Source organism: Histomonas meleagridis, assembly GCF_020186115.1.
Source record: "Histomonas meleagridis strain 2922-C6/04-10x chromosome Unknown contig_25, whole genome shotgun sequence".
NCBI lineage: Eukaryota > Parabasalia > Tritrichomonadida > Dientamoebidae > Histomonas > Histomonas meleagridis.
This window is the reverse complement of record NW_027150831.1, coordinates 531769-554095: the sequence shown is the minus strand read 5'-3', so window position 1 is coordinate 554095 and position 22327 is coordinate 531769. Positions and strand designations below refer to the sequence as shown.

Here is a 22327-nt window from a genome sequence, read left to right as displayed (position 1 = left end):
TTTTAATATGTTTTAATAATTTGTAATATGTTTTAATAATTTGTAATATGTTTTAATAATTTGTAATATGTTTTAATAATTTGTAATATGTTTTAATAATTTGAAATATGTTTTAATAATTTGACACAGCACTTCATATAGCAGTTAGAAATAATAATATAGAAATAGTAAAATTACTTTTAGATAAAGAAGGAATTGATGTTAATGCAAAATATATTCATTTGAATAATTTAATATATGTTTTAATAATTTGTAATATGTTTTAATAATTTGATATATATTTTAGTAATTTGAAACAGCACTTCATACAGCAGTTAGAAATAATAATATAGAAATAGTAAAATTACTTTTAGACAAAGAAGGAATTGATGTTAATGCAAAATATATTCATTTCAATAATTTAAAATATGTTTTAATAATTTGGAATACGTTTTAATAATTTGAAACAGCACTTCAAATTGCACAACAATTAGGTTACACAGAAATCGTAAATTTACTCCTTGAAAAAATTACAAACGAAAATTCTAATTCAGATTCCTCTTCTACAAATATCAAATCTTCATTTTCAACAAGAAATAGAAATGAAGCGCATATTGCTAATAATCAAAATCAACTCAAAGATCGAATGTATGCAGAAAAAAATCGAAATAATAGTATCAAAACAAAAGTTGATATAAACACACAAACATATGAAAATCATCAAAATTGCAATATACAACATAACAAATATCCCCACAAAGCAAAACGTAAATACATAAACACAATAATATTATAAAGTGCATTATATGAAAAACTTCAACAAATAATTTTTGGAAAAAATATTGCAAAGATAATGCATAAATATTTCATAATAATCGCTTTGAGTTCAATTGAATAAAAATTTTGATATCTGCAATTGTTCTTAAGGTATTTCTTCCGTATTTAATGATAATTTCATTGGTTGCATCATCGTTTAGAAAATGAAACAGTTTAATTTCCATTTTACAGGAGTTATACACATAAACCATTGACTTTTTTGGTAATATTTTTGATTTTTTTAGTACTTCAGAAATAAATATAGCTCGGATTTAGTGTACACGCACTTTTGCCGATAGTATACACGGGAGCAAAAGTAAGAAAAACAAAAGAAGCAGAATAAATGCATTTATTCTTTATTTCATGATCAATTTAGAGGAGTTTTATGTAATTCTTGTCAATCTGTTGAATAAAAATTTTTTATTATGGAACTTATACTAAAGCTATTTAATATTCCACATAGATTGTTTTATAACGAGTGATATAAGTTCAAAATCGTAATTTCAATAATGTAAATTTAACATTGCTTTTAAATACAAGGATGGCATGATGTAACTTTACAAATGGAATATGTGCATAGTTAGAAACCAAAAATATATATCTCGTATTTTCTTATTAATATTGAGCTTTTTCATATTTAATAATTCTTTATATTTAAAAGCCTATTTAGAAATCAATTTCATTTTTATTTCGAAAATAGATAGTATTTAAATAAATAGATATTTTTAATTGTTGTCAATTTGACAAATTGAAAATTTATAATAATAAGTTTTTATGTTTTTTATTGGATAATCATTATTCAACATTTATTGGAAATATTTATCCTCTGCAAATATAAAATTTACTTAAAAATCTTTTGATTTATTTTACATTATGTTCAATCAATAATGTCTGTTTGGCAAAATTCAAATAATTTTTCAATACTTTACATTATTCTATTGTTTTGTTATATTTATTTGAAAAGTGGCAGATTCGCCATGAATTCCATGTTCGGTCGCATTTACAATATATTTTTTATGGGTACAATAACCATTTGTATTGTTGGTGTGATAGGTGCTATTTTAGCACTATGTTATTCTGTTGAAACTCCTGTATCATTTGAAGTCGCAAATATTACTGGTTTCGGAAGAACTAAACGTGGATTTGAGGAAGCTGCGCTTACATTTAATATTGATGCTGACTTGACACCATTGATGCATTTAAACACAAATTTATTTTACACATACATAGTTGCTGAATGGGGCGAATCGAAAACAGACCAACACAGCGTTACGCTTTGGAATGAGCTTATCAAAAAATCAGATCCACACTTTGTCGCTCACAATATTCCAGGAAATTTCACACTTAGACAAGTTGGACCTTCAATTAAAGGGAAAACAGTTCAACTTCATTTTAAGATTCAACAAGTTCCCTATGTAGGAATCCTCCGAACCCGTACTTTGTTAACAAAAGAATTGAAATTACCAAATAAATATATTTATCCAAAATAATTCCCACAACTGTCACCAACAAATAGCCAGGAAATAGAGTAAATATTTCTTAATTTGATTTTTGGAATTATATGAATCTATGGTTAAAGTTTTACATAAATAAAAAAAGACATTTAATGGTGATATAACAAAATGGGTTTCTATCTCGTTGATTTAAAAGATGAAACATAATTTGATTAATCAAATTTAAAAAAAAAAAGTTCTAATAAAACCTTTGTTAGCATACCATACTTGCCCTCATTTGGTTGGTTAAAAATAAAATTATTTGAGATGATCTTGCTGTTGTAACTGGTGTCAGTTCGCTCTCCAAGGTTTGATTGAAGAGAAATGTCCTGCCGATAAAGAAATTGAATGCTTAAGTATCGTTCCCAATTAAAGTAAACTACACAAAAATTTTATTTTGGGTGCTGTCGACTTTTTCAGAAGATTTTTTCAATGTGCAAATCAAAACAATTCCGAAATGAGAAATTCATCCAGAAACATTGATAAAGGAGCTGAAACAAGGAAGCTTGTGATCATAGGAGCAGAAGGAACCGGAAAAACATCTCTTATCAATAGATTTGTAAAAGATGAATTTTTACAAACACAGCAAACAATCGGTGCAGCACATTCCATTAAAGAAATCGAAATCAATGGGGAACGAGTAACCCTTGGTATATGGGATACAGCAGGACAAGAAAAATATCGTTCATTGGCACCAAATTATTATAGAGATGCAGAAGCCGCAATAATTGTTTATGATGTAACGTCAAAAAAACACTTGAAGAAGCTCAAGGTTGGGTTGTTGAATTAAAAGAAAATGGACCTCCAAATGTAATTATTGCTTGTGCTGCAAATAAGTATGATTTCGAAGTAAAAGAACATCAAATTACTGAAGATATGATGGAGGAATTTGCTCAAAAAAATCAAATTACAATATCTTTTGAGACATCAGCTAAAATTGATCTTAATGTTAAAGATCTTTTCCAGTCTGTTGCCAAAGAAATTATCAGTGCTAGCACAAAAATTGAAGCAAAGACGAATACTGTTGAAATTACATCTGTTGAGAAACCTAAAAAAAACAAATCCTGTTGTAAACAATAAATATTTTTTTTTTTATAATAAAAATGACTTTTTTCTTTGAACCAATAATTTTGATAATATTAACTTCAATTTTTCTCGTATTTTCAAAACAATGTATTAATTTTAATTGATTGAAAATTATTATCTTTATCACAAATTTTAATTTGGCCAAGCAAATTTAATGAAATTCTTTGACATTGATGTCAACTATTTTTTACCATTGCATATCTCGATGTCTTTGATGAAAATAAATAATTGTTACGAGTTATTTGACAAGGTTTGTTTGAAGACATGTGTCCTGTGCGAAAGACGTTAATCAGATATATTTAACGTTCGTCTTAGATTTATGTCCGAGCTTGGCAAATATGATAAGCCAAAAAATCGGATAGATATATCAAGGAAACGCTCATTTTCAATGTATAATGGGCATGCTCACAAAAATACTACAATCAATTTACAGAATTTCAAAATTGGTCCAAAAAATAACAGAATTTTTAGATCAACATCAACAAATCAAAAAAATAGTCTATGCACAAAAATATATGACACACCGATTGAAAACTTAATACTGCAAGCAAATTATGTTTTTGATTTCAAAATTTTATTAAGACCAAACTTAAACAAAATGATAATATCTCGTTTTCAAAAAGAGGTAGAAAGGAAGGAAAGCGTTTTAAATGTTTTGAAGAAAAAGCTCAAAACTAAGGAAGCTGTTGATTTTTTATCACCTTCACAAATTCAAGCGCTTTTACACATGATTGAAATCAACATTATTCACGATACCTCAGTTGAGCAAAATGAACATTCAATTAAACAGATATTACTTTGTCATAAAATCTTCACAAATTTGTTGTTTTTATGCGACCATGAAAAAATTGTCACATACCTTCAAAAACAGTTTTCACGAAACATAGTCGAAATTCTAGCAACGCCAAACAAAGAAGAACAAGATGCAACATTGAAAACGATAAATGCCATCTATGGAAGAATTCCATCACATCGGTCTGTTATTCTGGCCACGCTTGTGCATATGATTTGTTGTTATATATCAGATATGATTACAGTTAATTGTGTTAATCCAATTTTAATTTTTTTTGACACTTATTTCCGTTCTTTTCAAAGGACAATCAGTAAGACGTTCATCAACTTGTTCAAGCAAAACATTTTCCCACTTTTTAACACAAAAGATCTTGAAGTTTTTTTTGAAAATTTATCCAAGGTCACTGTTTTTTTGTGTTCAAAGGACTCAGACCTAATTCAATGGTGTACAACTTACTTAATGAAACATTGGCCAATCTGTAACCCCAATAAAATTGTTGATTTCTTGAAGATCATATCTCAAATTGGAATTTATTTCAATGTCAAAACCGACGACACTTTTCTATCGTCTGTTTTAAAAAAAATTTCAGAATGTATCAGATCAAAGAATGCAAAGATAAGCAAAACAGCATTAGAAATATGTGGGGATCCCAATTATGTTGAATTATTTTCAGATCATTATGATATTGTAGTTGAAATCATTGTTCCTGCTATTCAAGATTCATGTAATCATTGGAGTGAAGAAATTTGTGCATTATCAAAAAGCGCTATGAAAACAATGGAAAGTAAAAACATTAAAATTCGAAGTTTTGATTCTGGAAATGAAACTTCAAAAGAAGAAGAAGAAGAATATAAAAAGAATTGGGAAATCATCTTTAATCAGGCAAAAGAATTTTTCCCAAATATTACATTTGCTGATCCATCTGCAGAGTATGCATGTATTCAGCAAAAAAGTTGTTTTTAACATTTTGTTTTTAATAAATTTTGTTATGTTAAAAGTTTCTTCTTTTGGTGTTTAACGATAAACTATTCAATTATACAAATAAACTTATCAAAATGAGTTTTTAAAAGAAAAGTGTAAATGAGCGACACTTTTTTGGCGCTGGTCATCCTTATCAAAAAGTGGTATATTTATACAATGTCGAGTGGTTCAGAGAATGCGAGCCCGCCGCCAGAGGACAAGCCGGATACCAATAAAGATGAAGATCCACCACAAAATTATTGTCTTTATGTTGGCAACATCAATTACAAAACAACAGAAGAACAATTAAAGGAAAGATTTTCTCAAATTGGAACAATTTCGAATGTCCAAATCCCCACCCACAGAGGTGCTTCGGCCGGTTATGCTTTTGTTGACGTTCCTGATAAGGAAGTTGCATTGAAAATAATTGATGAATTAAACAAAACAGAATTTGATGGCCGACGTATAACTGTTGAATTCTCTGAAAAAAATGGAGACCGAAGAAGAAGCCGACGTAGGAGCAGATACCACGATGACAGGCGACATGAAAGACGTCATAGTTATGACGATTACTATTCACCACCACCTCGAAGATCACGCGATAGGTACCATGATGACTACTCTCGCTCAAGGAGGAGTCGTGGAGGATATGATGACTATTCTCCACCACCAAGAAGAAGTTATGATTATGATGACTATTCTCCACCACCTCGAAGATCACGTGATAGGCGCAGCTCACCACCAAGAAGGAGTCGTGGAAGGTATAGTGATCGAAGATGAATTAAAACTTAACAATAAATACAATATTGTAATGTTCCGAAATCATTTCATTTTTAATCATTGAGAGACTGAATAATTATCGTACGACAAAGTCTTTAAATAAAAATTATATTACACTTAAAAAAAATTATTCAAATGAGATACAATCATTAGATTCTAATGAATGGATTAATAAAATTCCTTAAAAATATTATTTTATAGATATTTGAGCATTTCATTATCATCACATATGAGGAATAACAAACAAATATTTTGATTTTCAAAAATTAAATTAATTTCTATTTCGCTATTTTGTTAGATATACTTATATATTTATTTAAGTGTAGACTCATATAAGTTTCCCGAAAATTCTCAATTCCAAATCATTATCTAAACCAAAATTATAATAACAGTCAAAAAATCCACATTTTAATTAAGTATGCAAATTGCTTGTCGTTCCCTCTTAACTTTCCTTTTTTCTCTGAACCTTTTGGAAAACAAACTTTTTGAACGAATTCGTCACCATTAAAATCGATAGTCCAAGATTTTACAAACGAAATAACCTTTGAAATTCACTTGAAAAAGTTTCGGTGTTACAGAGCGGTGGCATTATTTTTGTACCCCACTTCCACTCCGAACCCTACCACAACAAATCAAAAAAATGGCATATCAAAAAGGATTTTATAAATTCGATCCTGCACAACAAGGAGCATATCACCAAACACAAAACAATCAAGCACAGACAAACCAACAAATAATGCAACAAGGATTATTACTGATCCAACAAGGAGTGCAATTAACTCAACAAGGAATACAAGCAGTCCAACAAAAAATTCACTTTATTCAACAAGAAATGCAGCTTTTTCAACAAAATATGATAAAACCTCAAGAAATGCAAAACTTTCAAAAGGAAATGGAATACCTACAACAAGAGATGGAAAGTCTTCAAAATGAAATGCATTATCTTCAACAAGGTACACATTTTGTTCAGCTAGATATACAAAATATCCCACAAGAGACAATAAATTCCCAAACAGTAGCTAATCAAAAAGCAACTAATAGCTCGCCTACAAAAGCATCTCATGGTAAATTAGAAATAGAATCCAAAATTGGATATCAATTTAAAAACAAAGGATATCTTAGGTGCGCATTAGCACGCTCAATTGAACTTCAACCTGAACGCAAACGAATGGTTTTTATTGGGTCATCTTTAATATCTTTTAGTGTTACCGAATTTCTTTTTAATAAATTTCCAGAATCCAAAGAAGGCGATTTGACGAGCATCCGCGGTAATTTGATCAGCCAAGATACACTTCAAAGGTTTTCTATTCAATTAGGCATCAATAAATTTAGCAAACAAAGTTCCCCATCAGGTTTGGTAAAGACACTTAAAGCGATTGTTGCTGCAATTTACATTGATGGTGGAATAGAGTCAGCAAATTGCTTTGTAAAGAATTTAATACAAAGCGAATTTACCATTTAACGTACAAATATTTTCAAACGACGATAGAACTTTTTGAGAGAACGTTTCTCATTAGAATCATCCTCTATCGTCTTTGGAAAATTAAATTTTATGAATTTTATTTTATTTGTTAATATAATACAAAACCATCTGATGTTTTATATATTTCATCATTCACAAATTATTAGTGATCAATTTGTATATTGGAAACCTTTGTAACGACCGTTAAATATTGTCAAAAATTCTAATTGAATGCTTTACAATGACTTTTTGATATAAAAGTAACTTTTTCATATTAATATGATAAATCGATCTTTTTAAAGAAAGTAATATTTACATAAGATGTTTATATAAGTATCTTAAATTAATTTAAAAAGATATTTAAATTTTACAATATCTAAAATTTAAATTAATAATTAATAAATATTTATATAGATATCTAAAAATAATTAATAACAAAAATATATATTCTTATATCTTAAATTTGTTTTAAGATATTAATTTTTATATATATTTGGGTATCAATAAAATATTACTAATTTTTAATTTTTTTCGAACTGTGCAAAATAACTCTGTAAATTTATTTAGTAAATATTCCTCTTTTATTTTTCATATTTTATCATTTCAAACCAAATAATTCACACAGGTAATGCACAAATTGCGTTATCTCGATTATTGTTAAAATCAGTTCAAAATTTCTAATTTAACTACTTATTTCTCCCATTCGAATGCCAACTTTTATTCATTCATATGAAATTTAAGTTTTAATGCTCTATATGAAACTTTTTAGAAGATGAAGTGTAAAATATTTTCGAAAGCATTATAATAATCAAATTCAAATGTTTTACAATTGCGATTAAAGATTCTGTAAATTAATTCTTTTAGTATCGAACCATGAAATGCATTTGATTCCATTATCCAAATTTATTCTCACTAAATTTGTACATTTACATAAATTATTTCATGTTAACCATCAGTAATCATATTAAACATGACAACTTTCAATAGATAATTTAATTACACTAAAATGTTCATGATTCGCATTTGGGTAAAATTATGAAAATGTTTGGATTCAAATTCCATAAAATTCTCATTAATTACATAAAATTTCATTCTGTTTGTGCATTGTTTTGTTTACTTGTTTACTTGTTTACTTACTTATGCAACTTTCACGTCGACTTTCACACGACCATCTTCTGATGTCGTAAATGTAACAATCGCTTTAACGAATTCTGATTCCCATTCATGAACTTTCTTCTTCAGTTCTTCCAATGTACTTTCAACTTGACTCATATTCGATGGTGCAGAAACGTCAACAATAACAAATTGTGAAATCGCATCCATAGAATGATTAATTGGAATTTTCATATTGTTCTTCTTTTGGCGTTGATTCTTGTTCTTATTATTATTTTTATCTTTCTTCAAACTTGCTATAAGTTTCTCGGCTTCTTTATTAGAACGTTTCGTGTGTTGAACATTTTGTTGTTGTTTGTTCTCTTTATGCTGCGGATGTCCTTGCATTCCTTCAAGATATGTAATAAGTGATTTACCTGCTGCAATCTCTTTTTGATGTGGATTTTCACGTTCTTTAATTTCTCCAATAAGTTTTTTGACCTTCAAGAATTTGTAACATAGTACGTTCTGCTTCACGATAAATAACATCACGTTCATAATGAATATCTGTGATTTGATTAAGTTTGTTTCGATATTCTTTAAGTAATTTACGATATTCATTTTGTTCTTTACCTCGTTCTCCATTAATTCCATTTAATTCTTCACGAAGTTCTTTGATTTTATTATAATAAACTTGCACTTGATTATTATATTTCTTGGTTTCTTCACGAAGTGAATCAAGTTGTGTTCGTGTACTATTTCGTTTTTGTAATAATTCACTAATTTGTGTTTGAACTTTCTTCTTTTCTTCATAAAGTTGATTAACACGTTTACGACAGTCATCATCTTCTTTAATAAGTTTATCAGCACTTACTAACTCTTTCATGACTGTGAAAATTCGATCACGTTCTGATATTAATTTACGAAGTTGTGGGGATGTTAACGTTTCAACTTCAATACGATGATCAATTTGATCGATTTTCGCAAGCGCTTCTTCCTGATTCTTAATACCTGATTTAGAACGAATGTCTCGAAGTTGAACTTGAAGTTTACTATGTTTATCATTGTTTTCTTGAATGTCTTTCTCGATTTGTGATTTCTTTTCGTAAAGTTCATTAAGACTACTTTGAATTTGATTAAGTGCATTAGGTGCTATACCTGAATGTTTACTAACATACGAATCTCGTTTAGCATACTCTTCATCAATCATATGACGATATGTATCAATATTACCTTTGATTTGATTAATACGTTTTTCAAGTTTTTCTAACTTAAGTGTATATGATCTTTTTCTGAAGGTGCAACTGCTTCGCCAAGTTCATGAAGTTTTTTCATTAAGTTCTTTAATCTTTTCACTTTGAACTTCATTTAATTTAATTTGATCAATTGGTGTACGAAGTTGAATCCTTGGTCGACGTGGTTGTTGTGTTGGTTTATCTTCTTGTGTTGAACGTTTCTTATTATTAACATTGTTGTTATTGTTGTTGGTAGAACGTCTTTCTTTGTTGTTAAATCCTTGCTTCCTTTGTTGTGTTTTTACTTTGGAATCCATAAGGTAAAAAGTAAAGCTATCTGGCCAAACTGTCAATAAGCGTTCAATTGTGGAAAAGTGTCATGTCGGTTAATGAGGCAAAAACCGAATGTATGACAATGTCATTTTTTGAAATCTTTTTAATAATGAAATTTTTAATAATTGGCAAATCTTACCTCTTATTCTCACACACGCATAAATTCTTATTCATGACTTAATGTTTGAACCAAGAAAAGAATCCCTTACGTTTTCTTAGAATAAACATTTATTTATGAAGAATAAACAGATATAAGTAATGATCTCAAATATTATGAAAAATCAGAAAAATTGGTTGCTTTATAAAGAAATGTAATAAATGTGCCACTTTTTAATAAAATTAATAAGTACGAATTTGATTGAAGTAAGACGACATTCAATATTGATAGCCATATAAATAATTAAAAAGTTAAAGCTAATTTCACTTAGTTCGTACGCCAATATTCAAATTGAAGCAGTCAAATATTGTTCAATCATATTCCAAATTTGGAACATATTCAATTAATAAAACATTTGGTTTGTTAATAGATGAATATTTTCTATTAAGTGATAGCTAAACTAATTGATTGAAATCAAAGTTTGTTAGTGCTGATATTTTTTGAAGTTTCTCGATTTCATCATTTCGAATTATTTGTGATATTTCGTTTTAATTAACACCTTCTATAATATGAAGTTTCCAATCATTATTTGATAGTTCTTCATTATTATTAAGATTATTTACTTGTGATTGCTGTGAACCGAAATCTCTTTTTTGAAATATTTTTTCATTGAATCATTTTGATTGAACCCAAATGCTAAATTATTTTGCCGTTTGTTTTCTTCTTTTGCTTTATAATGATAAATATGTTTCGAAATATATAACATGATATATTTATCAGTTAAACGATAAACTGCTAGTTTTGTTCTATTAGTATTTCAATTGAATAATATTATGATTCTTGTGTGTCCGTTGTAGATATATGTTTGAATAAATATTTTTAAATCCGTATAACTATATTTTGATTAATTTTTATATCTTCCGTTTAAAGTGTCTATAAATAGATATCAAATTCACGATTTGATGATAACAATTCATTATATACTATGTCACTTATAATAACATTAAATGTATTAAGAAAATTTGAATCAAAAAATCTAAATACTATCTTAATCGATGCCTCGGAATTTTTTTCAGTCAAAATGATTATAGATTTTTCAAATCCAATTAAAAATTTCAAGCAGAAGTTACTTTAATCAATAATATAATCAAGAAAGAAAACATGAGCAAACAAAACACGGAAGTAGTCATTTAAAATCAATATAAGATATAATGATATGATATACAAAAATTGTTTCTGAATCACAAATATTTCTCAATTCAATTTGCATTCAAATTTCGGCACAACGGTCGTTTGCCGGCAAACGATACCCGGGTATCGTTATGACTATATCCATATTTACAATACAGAAACAAATTATGCTATAATTGTAACAAAGATCCTCCTTGCAAAACATTAGAAAAAGAATGTTAGATAGAAAAAAACATGCTTAATATTAAGAAAAAAACATAAGAAAATGATGTCAATATTATTCCACAATTAATAATTAACCAGATTGTTTATTTTGAGAATTCAAAATTGAAGTTATTGATAGAAATGTGATTGATAAAACTATTAAAATCATCAATTTTTTTTTAAGAATATTCGGAAAAGATCATAATCTTGATGTCCCTCAAAAATTATAAATTTCCAAGAAATACTAATCACCACATAAAGGTGAAGAATATGTACCATGAAAATTTAGAAAAAAATTTATACAATGAAAATTCTTTATTTCAAGAAAAATTCCATATGGATTAGATCAAAAGTGACAACATGATCGTTTTATATTCAATTATTTGGACTGCTCCATTAACCGACATGACACTTTTCCACAATTGAACGCTTATTGACAGTTTGGCCAGATAGCTTTACTTTTTACCTTATGGATTCCAAAGTAAAAACACAACAAAGGAAGCAAGGATTTAACAACAAAGAAAGACGTTCTACCAACAACAATAACAACAATGTTAATAATAAGAAACGTTCAACACAAGAAGATAAACCAACACAACAACCACGTCGACCAAGGATTCAACTTCGTACACCAATTGATCAAATTAAATTAAATGAAGTTCAAAGTGAAAAGATTAAAGAACTTAATGAAAAACTTCATGAACTTGGCGAAGCAGTTGCACCTTCAGAAAAAGATCATACACTTAAGTTAGAAAAACTTGAAAAACGTATTAATCAAATCAAAGGTAATATTGATACATATCGTCATATGATTGATGAAGAGTATGCTAAACGAGATTCGTATGTTAGTAAACATTCAGGTATAGCACCTAATGCACTTAATCAAATTCAAAGTAGTCTTAATGAACTTTATGAAAAGAAATCACAAATCGAGAAAGACATTCAAGAAAACAATGATAAACATAGTAAACTTCAAGTTCAACTTCGAGACATTCGTTCTAAATCAGGTATTAAGAATCAGGAAGAAGCGCTTGCGAAAATCGATCAAATTGATCATCGTATTGAAGTTGAAACGTTAACATCCCCACAACTTCGTAAATTAATATCAGAACGTGATCGAATTTTCACAGTCATGAAAGAGTTAGTAAGTGCTGATAAACTTATTAAAGAAGATGATGACTGTCGTAAACGTGTTAATCAACTTTATGAAGAAAAGAAGAAAGTTCAAACACAAATTAGTGAATTATTACAAAAACGAAATAGTACACGAACACAACTTGATTCACTTCGTGAAGAAACCAAGAAATATAATAATCAAGTGCAAGTTTATTATAATAAAATCAAAGAACTTCGTGAAGAATTAAATGGAATTAATGGAGAACGAGGTAAAGAACAAAATGAATATCGTAAATTACTTAAAGAATATCGAAACAAACTTAATCAAATCACAGATATTCATTATGAACGTGATGTTATTTATCGTGAAGCAGAACGTACTATGTTACAAATTCTTGAAGGTCAAAAACTTATTGGAGAAATTAAAGAACGTGAAAATCCACATCAAAAAGAGATTGCAGCAGGTAAATCACTTATTACATATCTTGAAGGAATGCAAGGACATCCGCAGCATAAAGAGAACAAACAACAACAAAATGTTCAACACACGAAACGTTCTAATAAAGAAGCCGAGAAACTTATAGCAAGTTTGAAGAAAGATAAAAAATAATAATAAGAACAAGAATCAACGCCAAAAGAAGAACAATATGAAAATTCCAATTAATCATTCTATGGATGCGATTTCACAATTTGTTATTGTTGACGTTTCTGCACCATCGAATATGAGTCAAGTTGAAAGTACATTGGAAGAACTGAAGAAAAAAAGTTCATGAATGGGAATCAGAATTCGTTAAAGCGATTGTTACATTTACGACATCAGAAGATGGTCGTGTGAAAGTCGACGTGAAAGTTGCATAAGTAAGTAAACAAGTAAACAAGTAAACAAAACAATGCACAAACAGAATGAAATTTTATGTAATTAATGAGAATTTTATGGAATTAAAATGGCATCGAATCAATGCGTTGCAGATGTTTCAGAACATTATTACGCTCGATACTAAATTGTTTTTTCTTCATATTAATCTGGTACCCGAAGCAAATAATTGTTGTGCAAGTAGTGACACAATATCTTTCTGAGTGTTCAACATTTGTAAGCAAACTTTTGCGATTCCATACTCTGTAATTATTGAAAGTTCGATCTAAGCTGCTGACAAAAATTTGATTGTGTCTTGGGGTATGGATTTTATTCTAACAAATTCTAATATATATTTTAGAGAATTGCTAAATAAACAATTCAGATTATAATATCCTTTGGTTGAATATTCTATGATTGATGAAATATACTAAAATGTTTTTGTGATTTTGAAAAAGCCTTAATGCATAATTAAATTCGATTTTTTCCTGGTAAAGTTCAACTATTCCGTTGTTTCCCTTCTCTTTTATTAAAAAATAAATATATGATGGTGTTTTTAATATATTTGTTCTTTAGATATTTAATAAATCTCTTTCATATGTAAAAGATTATTATATATTATTATAATATTCAAAATTGTAAAATTAAATAAATCTCATAATATTCACTCATATTTAAATAGAAATATACTTGTCAAGTTTATAACTTAATAAATCCGATTGACAAAATTAATTTCGACAAAATGGTTATGGTTTACGCGTTTTTTATTCTGCAGTGATAATAACGGATGTTATTGAAACATTAAACGGTTTCGAATTTTGATTGTTTATACAAAAAGTGGAAATCTTTTTTTTAACATGAGGTTACAAACGTAATTTTGCGTATTTTTGGATATTACATCAGCAGATTATCGACTTTACGTATGCAAGGAATCATAAAAAAATTATTTGTTATTCTATGAAAAATAACATTTTTTCAATTTTTTAAATCAAGCAAAAACGTATTCGAATTTTCACTAAAACATAAATCTCATCATATGTACACATCAGGCGGTTATAAATTTTTATCAAAAAATATCAACATTTTTTGAATCATCACATATTATCAAAAAAAAAATTTACATATTATCCAACACTATCCAAATTTACACCTGCTATACATGCATGGTTTTTAATATTTAAAAATTAAAATGTTTATATGTGGAAAAAAATTCATTTTTTTCAAATTTATCCAAAAACACCGACATTTCATTCATTAACATTTTCATATGTAGATGATATTTTTAAATAAAACCAAGGCCATTTAAACCATCTTTTCCTGTAGAATAATTTTTAATTTAACGAGAAAATTTATGCACCAAGCTATCATTATCATGTTGAATGATTTAATGAAAATTGCATATTTCTCGAACATTTCTTGATATAATAATAGTTAATTGATATCTTTATGAATGGCTATATAATATAAATTTAATGGAAGTGTTTAACTGAGTTTTCTTCAAAATTTAATTTTTGTAAATTATTATCATTTTTCTTATGAAGGAATTTTTTGATCAAGAATTCCCATTTAATAGATTTTATATAAAGAAACTGATCTAGTTATATTAAAAAGCTATATCAAAATTTATTGTCGTTTTTATAACACTTACGATCTCCTTATTTTTCCAAATTTGTTGTTTAAATGTTAAAAAAACAATGAAACTTCAATCATTTTTAATTAGAAATTCTCATGAATTAAATAAATCTTTATCAAAACATTCGCATTCCAATCAAATTCATAGAAATGTTCACATTAATTCAAAACAGTGAATGCTGTTAACAATTTCCGGTGACTTTCTCGCAAAAAATAATGACTTACTTCATACTTCACTTAGAAAATGATGATGTGATTAAATTGACTTCACATTTATACTAATGTTTGCTGTTTTAATTGGACTCTCTTATCGTGTTTCAAAGGCTACTATAGTATATGGTTCTAGCCTTTCCAATGTCCAAGATGATCTTACAAAAATAAACCTTATAGATTCATACCTCCAAAAAGAATATTCTTTTTCTTCATATGATGCACAATTAAAATCTCTTATTCAAAGCGCGAAGGATGAGTTTAGCACATGAAATAACTTCTGTCACAGATCCAGAACAAGAATTTAAACTATCTCAATACTCAAATTATGATTTATTAGTATTCGACAACCAGCAATCTGGCGTATCAGTTGATTTAGAGGGTGGAACAAATAAAGTTTTTTCGGTTCATCGTCTTAGTTCAATTGAGATAAAGAACTCATGCTCTTCCGCACTTGTCGACATTAATTCATCGACAGTTAACTTCCAAAATGCGGCATTTGATAAATTATATGTAAATGAATGTTCTATTCAGGGCGACTTTTCTGCAAATTACTTGTTTTCAACAGATCCTTCCCAATTGGAATCAAACGAAAATGTAAAGAATAGAGTATATATTGTAAAAAGCAATTCAGTCACAGTTTCTCTTGGCGTTCATTCATATACTGTTGATGGTCATTCGTTTGATTATAGTGTTGGATTAATGTTTAATCCATATACATATGAAAATGGGGTTTATTACTCATTAACCATCAATGGCAAAGCTCCATCTGAAGAACTTAAGATTTATTTTGATGAATCATATCAAGCAATGTTAAAATACAAATTTAATAATTATCCTCAAATCATAAACAAAGCACAAAATCCTTCAATAATTTCCACAATGCCATACATTTCACTAAGTGGAAAATACACTGGTACACTCAAAATACGTACGTCCATATCAAATGATATTCGAAATTTAATTGATGAAAGTTCAACTATTTCTTCTTCACTATCTTATGAATCATTTTCTTTAACTGATGAAAGTTTTATACCAACAGCAACAAATACAGCAACACAAACTGGTGGCGAAAGTACAGCAACACCAAGCCCCAGTACAAGTGATGGAGTTAAAATGGGTATCGCAAAATATTCAATTTCGATAACATTTCTTGCTTTAGCATTAGGTTTAATGCTTTAATTAAAAAAATCATTTGATTTATTTTTTTCCCCTAAATATATATTCAAATTATACAAATATAAAACTATAGCTATTTTCATTTAGTGAGACTTGAAGACTTCGGCTTCATTAAGATGTTGAAGAGAGGGAAGTTGATGTGAATATTCTAAATATATGGAGAAACACTATTTGATAATTAAAGAATTTGTTTCAAAGTACCAAAAATATTTGTATAGGCAAATAAATTTTGGTATTGAGTTCTTTTTGTCCAATCTACTTCATTTTGAGTTCTATAACAAATGAATTTTTCTCTGTGAGAAATACGGTGTTTAATGTTCAATAAATAAAGAGACAAATTAGTGAACCGGCATTTTGTTATAATTTATGAATCCAATATTTTAATTACATAAAATGTTCATGATTCGCATTTGGGTAAAATTATGAAAATGTTTGGATTCAAATTCCATAAAATTCTCATTAATTACATAAAATTTCATTCTGTTTGTGCATTGTTTTGTTTACTTGTTTACTTGTTTACTTACTTATGCAACTTTCACGTCGACTTTCACACGACCATCTTCTGATGTCGTAAATGTAACAATCGCTTTAACGAATTCTGATTCCCATTCATGAACTTTCTTCTTCAGTTCTTCCAATGTACTTTCAACTTGACTCATATTCGATGGTGCAGAAACGTCAACAATAACAAATTGTGAAATCGCATCCATAGAATGATTAATTGGAATTTTCATATTGTTCTTCTTTTGGCGTTGATTCTTGTTCTTATTATTATTTTTATCTTTCTTCAAACTTGCTATAAGTTTCTCGGCTTCTTTATTAGAACGTTTCGTGTGTTGAACATTTTGTTGTTGTTTGTTCTCTTTATGCTGCGGATGTCCTTGCATTCCTTCAAGATATGTAATAAGTGATTTACCTGCTGCAATCTCTTTTTGATGTGGATTTTCACGTTCTTTAATTTCTCCAATAAGTTTTTGACCTTCAAGAATTTGTAACATAGTACGTTCTGCTTCACGATAAATAACATCACGTTCATAATGAATATCTGTGATTTGATTAAGTTTGTTTCGATATTCTTTAAGTAATTTACGATATTCATTTTGTTCTTTACCTCGTTCTCCATTAATTCCATTTAATTCTTCACGAAGTTCTTTGATTTTATTATAATAAACTTGCACTTGATTATTATATTTCTTGGTTTCTTCACGAAGTGAATCAAGTTGTGTTCGTGTACTATTTCGTTTTTGTAATAATTCACTAATTTGTGTTTGAACTTTCTTCTTTTCTTCATAAAGTTGATTAACACGTTTACGACAGTCATCATCTTCTTTAATAAGTTTATCAGCACTTACTAACTCTTTCATGACTGTGAAAAATTCGATCACGTTCTGATATTAATTTACGAAGTTGTGGGGGATGTTAACGTTTCAACTTCAATACGATGATCAATTTGATCGATTTTCGCAAGCGCTTCTTCCTGATTCTTAATACCTGATTTAGAACGAATGTCTCGAAGTTGAACTTGAAGTTTACTATGTTTATCATTGTTTTCTTGAATGTCTTTCTCGATTTGTGATTTCTTTTCATAAAGTTCATTAAGACTACTTTGAATTTGATTAAGTGCATTAGGTGCTATACCTGAATGTTTACTAACATACGAATCTCGTTTAGCATACTCTTCATCAATCATATGACGATATGTATCAATATTACCTTTGATTTGATTAATACGTTTTTCAAGTTTTTCTAACTTAAGTGTATGATCTTTTTTCTGAAGGTGCAACTGCTTCGCCAAGTTCATGAAGTTTTTCATTAAGTTCTTTAATCTTTTCACTTTGAACTTCATTTAATTTAATTTGATCAATTGGTGTACGAAGTTGAATCCTTGGTCGACGTGGTTGTTGTGTTGGTTTATCTTCTTGTGTTGAACGTTTCTTATTATTAACATTGTTGTTATTGTTGTTGGTAGAACGTCTTTCTTTGTTGTTAAATCCTTGCTTCCTTTGTTGTGTTTTTACTTTGGAATCCATAAGGTAAAAAGTAAAGCTATCTGGCCAAACTGTCAATAAGCGTTCAATTGTGGAAAAGTGTCATGACAGATGGCATACGATGCAAACAAAAATTTTATTGGAAATAGCCTTTAAAACAGATAACATATAATATACTCTATATAAAGAAATTCAAGGCTTATATATTCCTTTGTTATGTTCTTACATTTTTATCCAAATAATTCTAATCGACAAAGCATTATGCAAATAGATTTTTTTTTGAATGCAAAACACGATTAGATTTGCATATGGTTTGAAAATAAAAATAACGAATTTCTTGCTTAGAAAATTTGATTAATGAATCATTAATTATATTGCATTCTTTTTAAATTATTCACTCAAATACTTTATAATATTTCAAGAGCGAAACTTAAATCACTATTTTACTTTGAATATCTTTAAAAAAGAAATTAAAGAAAAGCTATGATTTATGATATACTTTTTCTTCTCAAAACACTAGTGAATCAAAAAAAAAATCAAAAAAACGACACGAACCAGATTCGAACTGATGCGGGACAAGCCCATGGGGACTCTAATCCCACGCCTTAACCACTCGGCCATCGTGTCTCTGTTTTTTCGCATTTTATATCAATTAATGTATTAAATGAAAGAAAAAGAACTAGATTGAATTCAATTCCAAGTTTAAATGGAAGAAGCGCCAAAAAATATTTCCAGGGCTTCAAGTCAAAATTCTTCAAGAGAACCAACCCCAACTCCAACTAGAGTAAAACCCGCAAAAGTTAAAAAGAGTTTCTTTCCTATATCACATATTTCTTTTAGAATATTTTTTGGAATTTCAACATTTCTTCTTTCCATTATTGCTATTTTGACACAGAGTAATTTAGAGTATTGTGCTGATGATTCACAACTCATCTGCAAAGAATGCCCTAAACATTCAACTTGCACTAGAACCAATTTTTCTTGCCCAGAAAATTATATACAAAATAAAGGACAATGTGTTAAAACTAATTTAACTATTCCAGAACTATCTTGGCTTCATTTTAATCTAAAAATGAAAATCAAAAATAAGGAAATAAGCACAAAACTAGATTTGTATCAATCAGAATACAAAATGCAGTATACCAGGAATGACCTTAAAGCAGGTGTTTTATATGATGAAGAGTATATTTTTGGAACAGATACAAATCAATCCATTATAAAAATACCACCACCTCTTGACTCCCGCTTTGCCTGGTCATTGTTTGTTTTGTCTTTAATTTCCTTTTTTGCCTCGGTCGAAGCATATATTTACAAATCATATAATTAAAGTAAATTTCATATTATTAGATATTTTACTTGTTTGAAGTTGCACGAACGCCAGCTTTTGAGAACCCGGTCATATTTTGTTTCATTAAACGATCAAGAGAGATTTGAAAAGATACTATATCACGTGCAGTAACAATTGCACTAATTTTCTTTTTGTTTCCATCTGAAGCCCTTATTAAAAGCATAGCTGTACCAGGCTCTCCTCCGCTAACTGATTTAGGCATTGATTTTAATGGACCATTTCCTGATTTTTTCACGGAATATTGCCCTGTAAAATGCTTGAATGTTATGAAAACCGAACCTGCTGGTTGTTTTTTGAACATTGCATCAAGTTGAGTAATGAAATCCTTTGGTGATAGTTTGACCATTTTGGGTAATTAGTTTCCAATTGAAACAGACCTTGTCAAAAAACAAGAAACGAGGGAATAAACTATTTAAATAATTAATCAACAAATTTATGCAAATCCGGAAGATCAATTCTTTTCATGAACAAGATATATTTGAACACTAATCATAAATCATGATTATCATTAATGTTTACTCAAAATTTTTGATTAAATAATTTTTCGAAATTAAGTATTAATAATTCATAAATCATGATCAAAGCAAATGATTTTATTCAATTATTAACCTAAAAAAATACGCAGCTCCTTAATTTTTTTTCATATTTTCTCAATTTAATCAAAAATAAAAATTATTTTTTTCACTAAAGTTAAAATAATTATCTCACACAAACGCTCATCATTTTGTTCATATGCTAATCTTCTTATTAGTTTTGGTGAATCATAAATATCAATTTTATTTTTAACGTTCCACAATTGTAAAAAAATTCATAACTTTATTTCATTTACACACATCAAATTAACGTTTCTATTTATCGTCTGCTAATTGCGTTAGCGAAGCTTCCAGATAAGCGATTGATGCCATTACTCTTGAAGTAAATCCCGGCAGACAAGAGAAGTTATTTATGAAGTTCATTAATCTGTTTGGGTCTGGTTCTCCTGTTGCGCAAACTAATGCCATCCAAATTTCGAAAATCTCATCAAACCCGGGCATTTTCTGGTAGAAGTCCTCCACATCTGAGTTTTCTTTCTTTGAAGTAACTCTTAACACTGCCATTACCGACAAAGCTTCATGTACCTTAACAATGCAATAAGCAGCGTCAATTGGGGAAAATTGATTTATCGCACTATGGAACCATTCCTTAGGAGCGCGAGAAATGGAATCAACTTCGAACATTTCGATAACAGGTTTCCCAACGCATTGCTCAGGAACGAACTTGTCGAGGATTCCGATGTCTTTTGGTGTTCTTTTTCCGAAATTTTCCATTTTCTTGACAAGCTCTTCGTCATATGAAGGCTCAGGATAAAACTTTGGATAAGTTTCGGCAAACAAAAACCGAACTAAAAGGATTTCCAATGCAGCAACTTGATCATCATTTAATTCATTATTCCCATACCACTTTATAAATGATGCTACCGAGTTGCTGATCCATTGCTTTACCGAATCGTTGTCATTTCCGCCGTCGTAAGGATATAAAACTTTCCCATTGTTAAATTGCGGATTTAATAATGGTGATTTCGGAGAACGAAAGAAGACATGTAATGTGTCTTCGCTCGGGAGCTCAATAAAATACGATGTTCCGGGCTTTTTGGCCATGACTCCGGCATCAATAATATCTTTGAGATATGATTTGTTCTCATTGTCTGAATCAAATGGTGTTGGTATCATTTGGAGGCGGACTTGTTGATAATGCGCAAAACTTCGGATCATATTTCGCTTCAAAACTGACGGAGGAGCTGATGATGGACGAAATTTTTGGCCAACTATAGCCCGTTCGACTTTGACCGAAAAAGGAATGGGCTTGTTAATCAGATAGTCCATTAAGTTTTGGAGATCGACAAGAAGTTGACGATGAGAATCTAATTGAGATATTCGATGTTTGTCCGATTTGATGTTCATACGCACAATCTTGTCGATAAGAAATCGAAATATGAGACGCACATCACGATTGGATTCGGTTCGAGTCGGAATTGGAATTTTTTTGAGTTTGTCTGGATCTTTTTGTTTGAGAGCTTCAATGCGTTCATTGATTTCTTCGTGCGCTTTGACGATCTTTTCTTTGCATTCTTTGAAATGCATTAGAAGTCGATCAATTAACTGTGTATCTTGTAGAATAAATGTTTCGTCAAGAAGTATGAGATAACGTGAAAGAATGGACCAATCTGTGGTGGTCTTAAAGTCACCACCGGTCTCAAGGAATATCTGTGATGGTGTTTTGTGCATTTGTGTGTAATTTGATAAAATTTGATAACTTTACATATTACTTCATATAACATGTCACTTTTGTCAAAATCTGTTTACGTCATTTTAATAAAAATTCTTTTTGTTTTTTTATATGGCTGAGTTAACCAAATCTTAATGTTTGGTTTCAGGCTGAAAATGGTTTCACTTGAAAGCAAAGCGTTGCAAGATAAAAAACTTGTTAAAGAATCGTTTTCA

At 29.0% G+C, this 22327-nt stretch overlaps 10 protein-coding genes across 10 annotated transcripts; 4 read left to right on the top strand and 6 right to left on the bottom strand.

Moving 5' to 3' along the window:
• Window positions 1-5247: 5247 nt before the first annotated feature.
• On the top strand, window positions 5248-5907 carry GO595_004214 (serine/arginine-rich SC35-like splicing factor SCL30A; the record flags this gene model as incomplete). The annotated part of the gene is made up of 1 exon (XM_067917321.1): window positions 5248-5907. The coding sequence occupies one exon, from the start codon at window positions 5248-5250 to the stop codon at window positions 5905-5907; it is 660 nt and encodes a 219-aa protein (XP_067775752.1).
• A 640-nt stretch (window positions 5908-6547) lies between these two features.
• GO595_004213 (ribonuclease III) lies at window positions 6548-7369 on the top strand (the record flags this gene model as incomplete). The annotated part of the gene is made up of 1 exon (XM_067917320.1): window positions 6548-7369. The coding sequence occupies one exon, from the start codon at window positions 6548-6550 to the stop codon at window positions 7367-7369; it is 822 nt and encodes a 273-aa protein (XP_067775751.1).
• A 1137-nt stretch (window positions 7370-8506) lies between these two features.
• Window positions 8507-8869, bottom strand: GO595_004212 (uncharacterized protein; the record flags this gene model as incomplete). Its single annotated transcript, XM_067917319.1, has 1 exon — window positions 8507-8869. One exon carries the CDS (start codon window positions 8867-8869, stop codon window positions 8507-8509), a length of 363 nt encoding a protein of 120 aa, XP_067775750.1.
• Window positions 8870-8936: 67 nt separating this feature from the next.
• Window positions 8937-9671, bottom strand: GO595_004211 (uncharacterized protein; the record flags this gene model as incomplete). The annotated part of the gene is made up of 1 exon (XM_067917318.1): window positions 8937-9671. One exon carries the CDS (start codon window positions 9669-9671, stop codon window positions 8937-8939), a length of 735 nt encoding a protein of 244 aa, XP_067775749.1.
• A 2319-nt stretch (window positions 9672-11990) lies between these two features.
• GO595_004210 (uncharacterized protein) lies at window positions 11991-13247 on the top strand (the record flags this gene model as incomplete). The annotated part of the gene is made up of 1 exon (XM_067917317.1): window positions 11991-13247. One exon carries the CDS (start codon window positions 11991-11993, stop codon window positions 13245-13247), a length of 1257 nt encoding a protein of 418 aa, XP_067775748.1.
• Window positions 13248-15587: 2340 nt separating this feature from the next.
• Window positions 15588-16514, top strand: GO595_004209 (uncharacterized protein; the record flags this gene model as incomplete). The annotated part of the gene is made up of 1 exon (XM_067917316.1): window positions 15588-16514. The coding sequence occupies one exon, from the start codon at window positions 15588-15590 to the stop codon at window positions 16512-16514; it is 927 nt and encodes a 308-aa protein (XP_067775747.1).
• Window positions 16515-17035: 521 nt separating this feature from the next.
• Window positions 17036-17875, bottom strand: GO595_004208 (uncharacterized protein; the record flags this gene model as incomplete). Its single annotated transcript, XM_067917315.1, has 1 exon — window positions 17036-17875. One exon carries the CDS (start codon window positions 17873-17875, stop codon window positions 17036-17038), a length of 840 nt encoding a protein of 279 aa, XP_067775746.1.
• A 35-nt stretch (window positions 17876-17910) lies between these two features.
• Window positions 17911-18312, bottom strand: GO595_004207 (uncharacterized protein; the record flags this gene model as incomplete). Its single annotated transcript, XM_067917314.1, has 1 exon — window positions 17911-18312. The coding sequence occupies one exon, from the start codon at window positions 18310-18312 to the stop codon at window positions 17911-17913; it is 402 nt and encodes a 133-aa protein (XP_067775745.1).
• Window positions 18313-19851: 1539 nt separating this feature from the next.
• GO595_004206 (Signal recognition particle 14 kDa protein) lies at window positions 19852-20193 on the bottom strand (the record flags this gene model as incomplete). The annotated part of the gene is made up of 1 exon (XM_067917313.1): window positions 19852-20193. The coding sequence occupies one exon, from the start codon at window positions 20191-20193 to the stop codon at window positions 19852-19854; it is 342 nt and encodes a 113-aa protein (XP_067775744.1).
• A 502-nt stretch (window positions 20194-20695) lies between these two features.
• On the bottom strand, window positions 20696-22111 carry GO595_004205 (uncharacterized protein; the record flags this gene model as incomplete). The annotated part of the gene is made up of 1 exon (XM_067917311.1): window positions 20696-22111. One exon carries the CDS (start codon window positions 22109-22111, stop codon window positions 20696-20698), a length of 1416 nt encoding a protein of 471 aa, XP_067775743.1.
• Window positions 22112-22327: the final 216 nt, after the last annotated feature.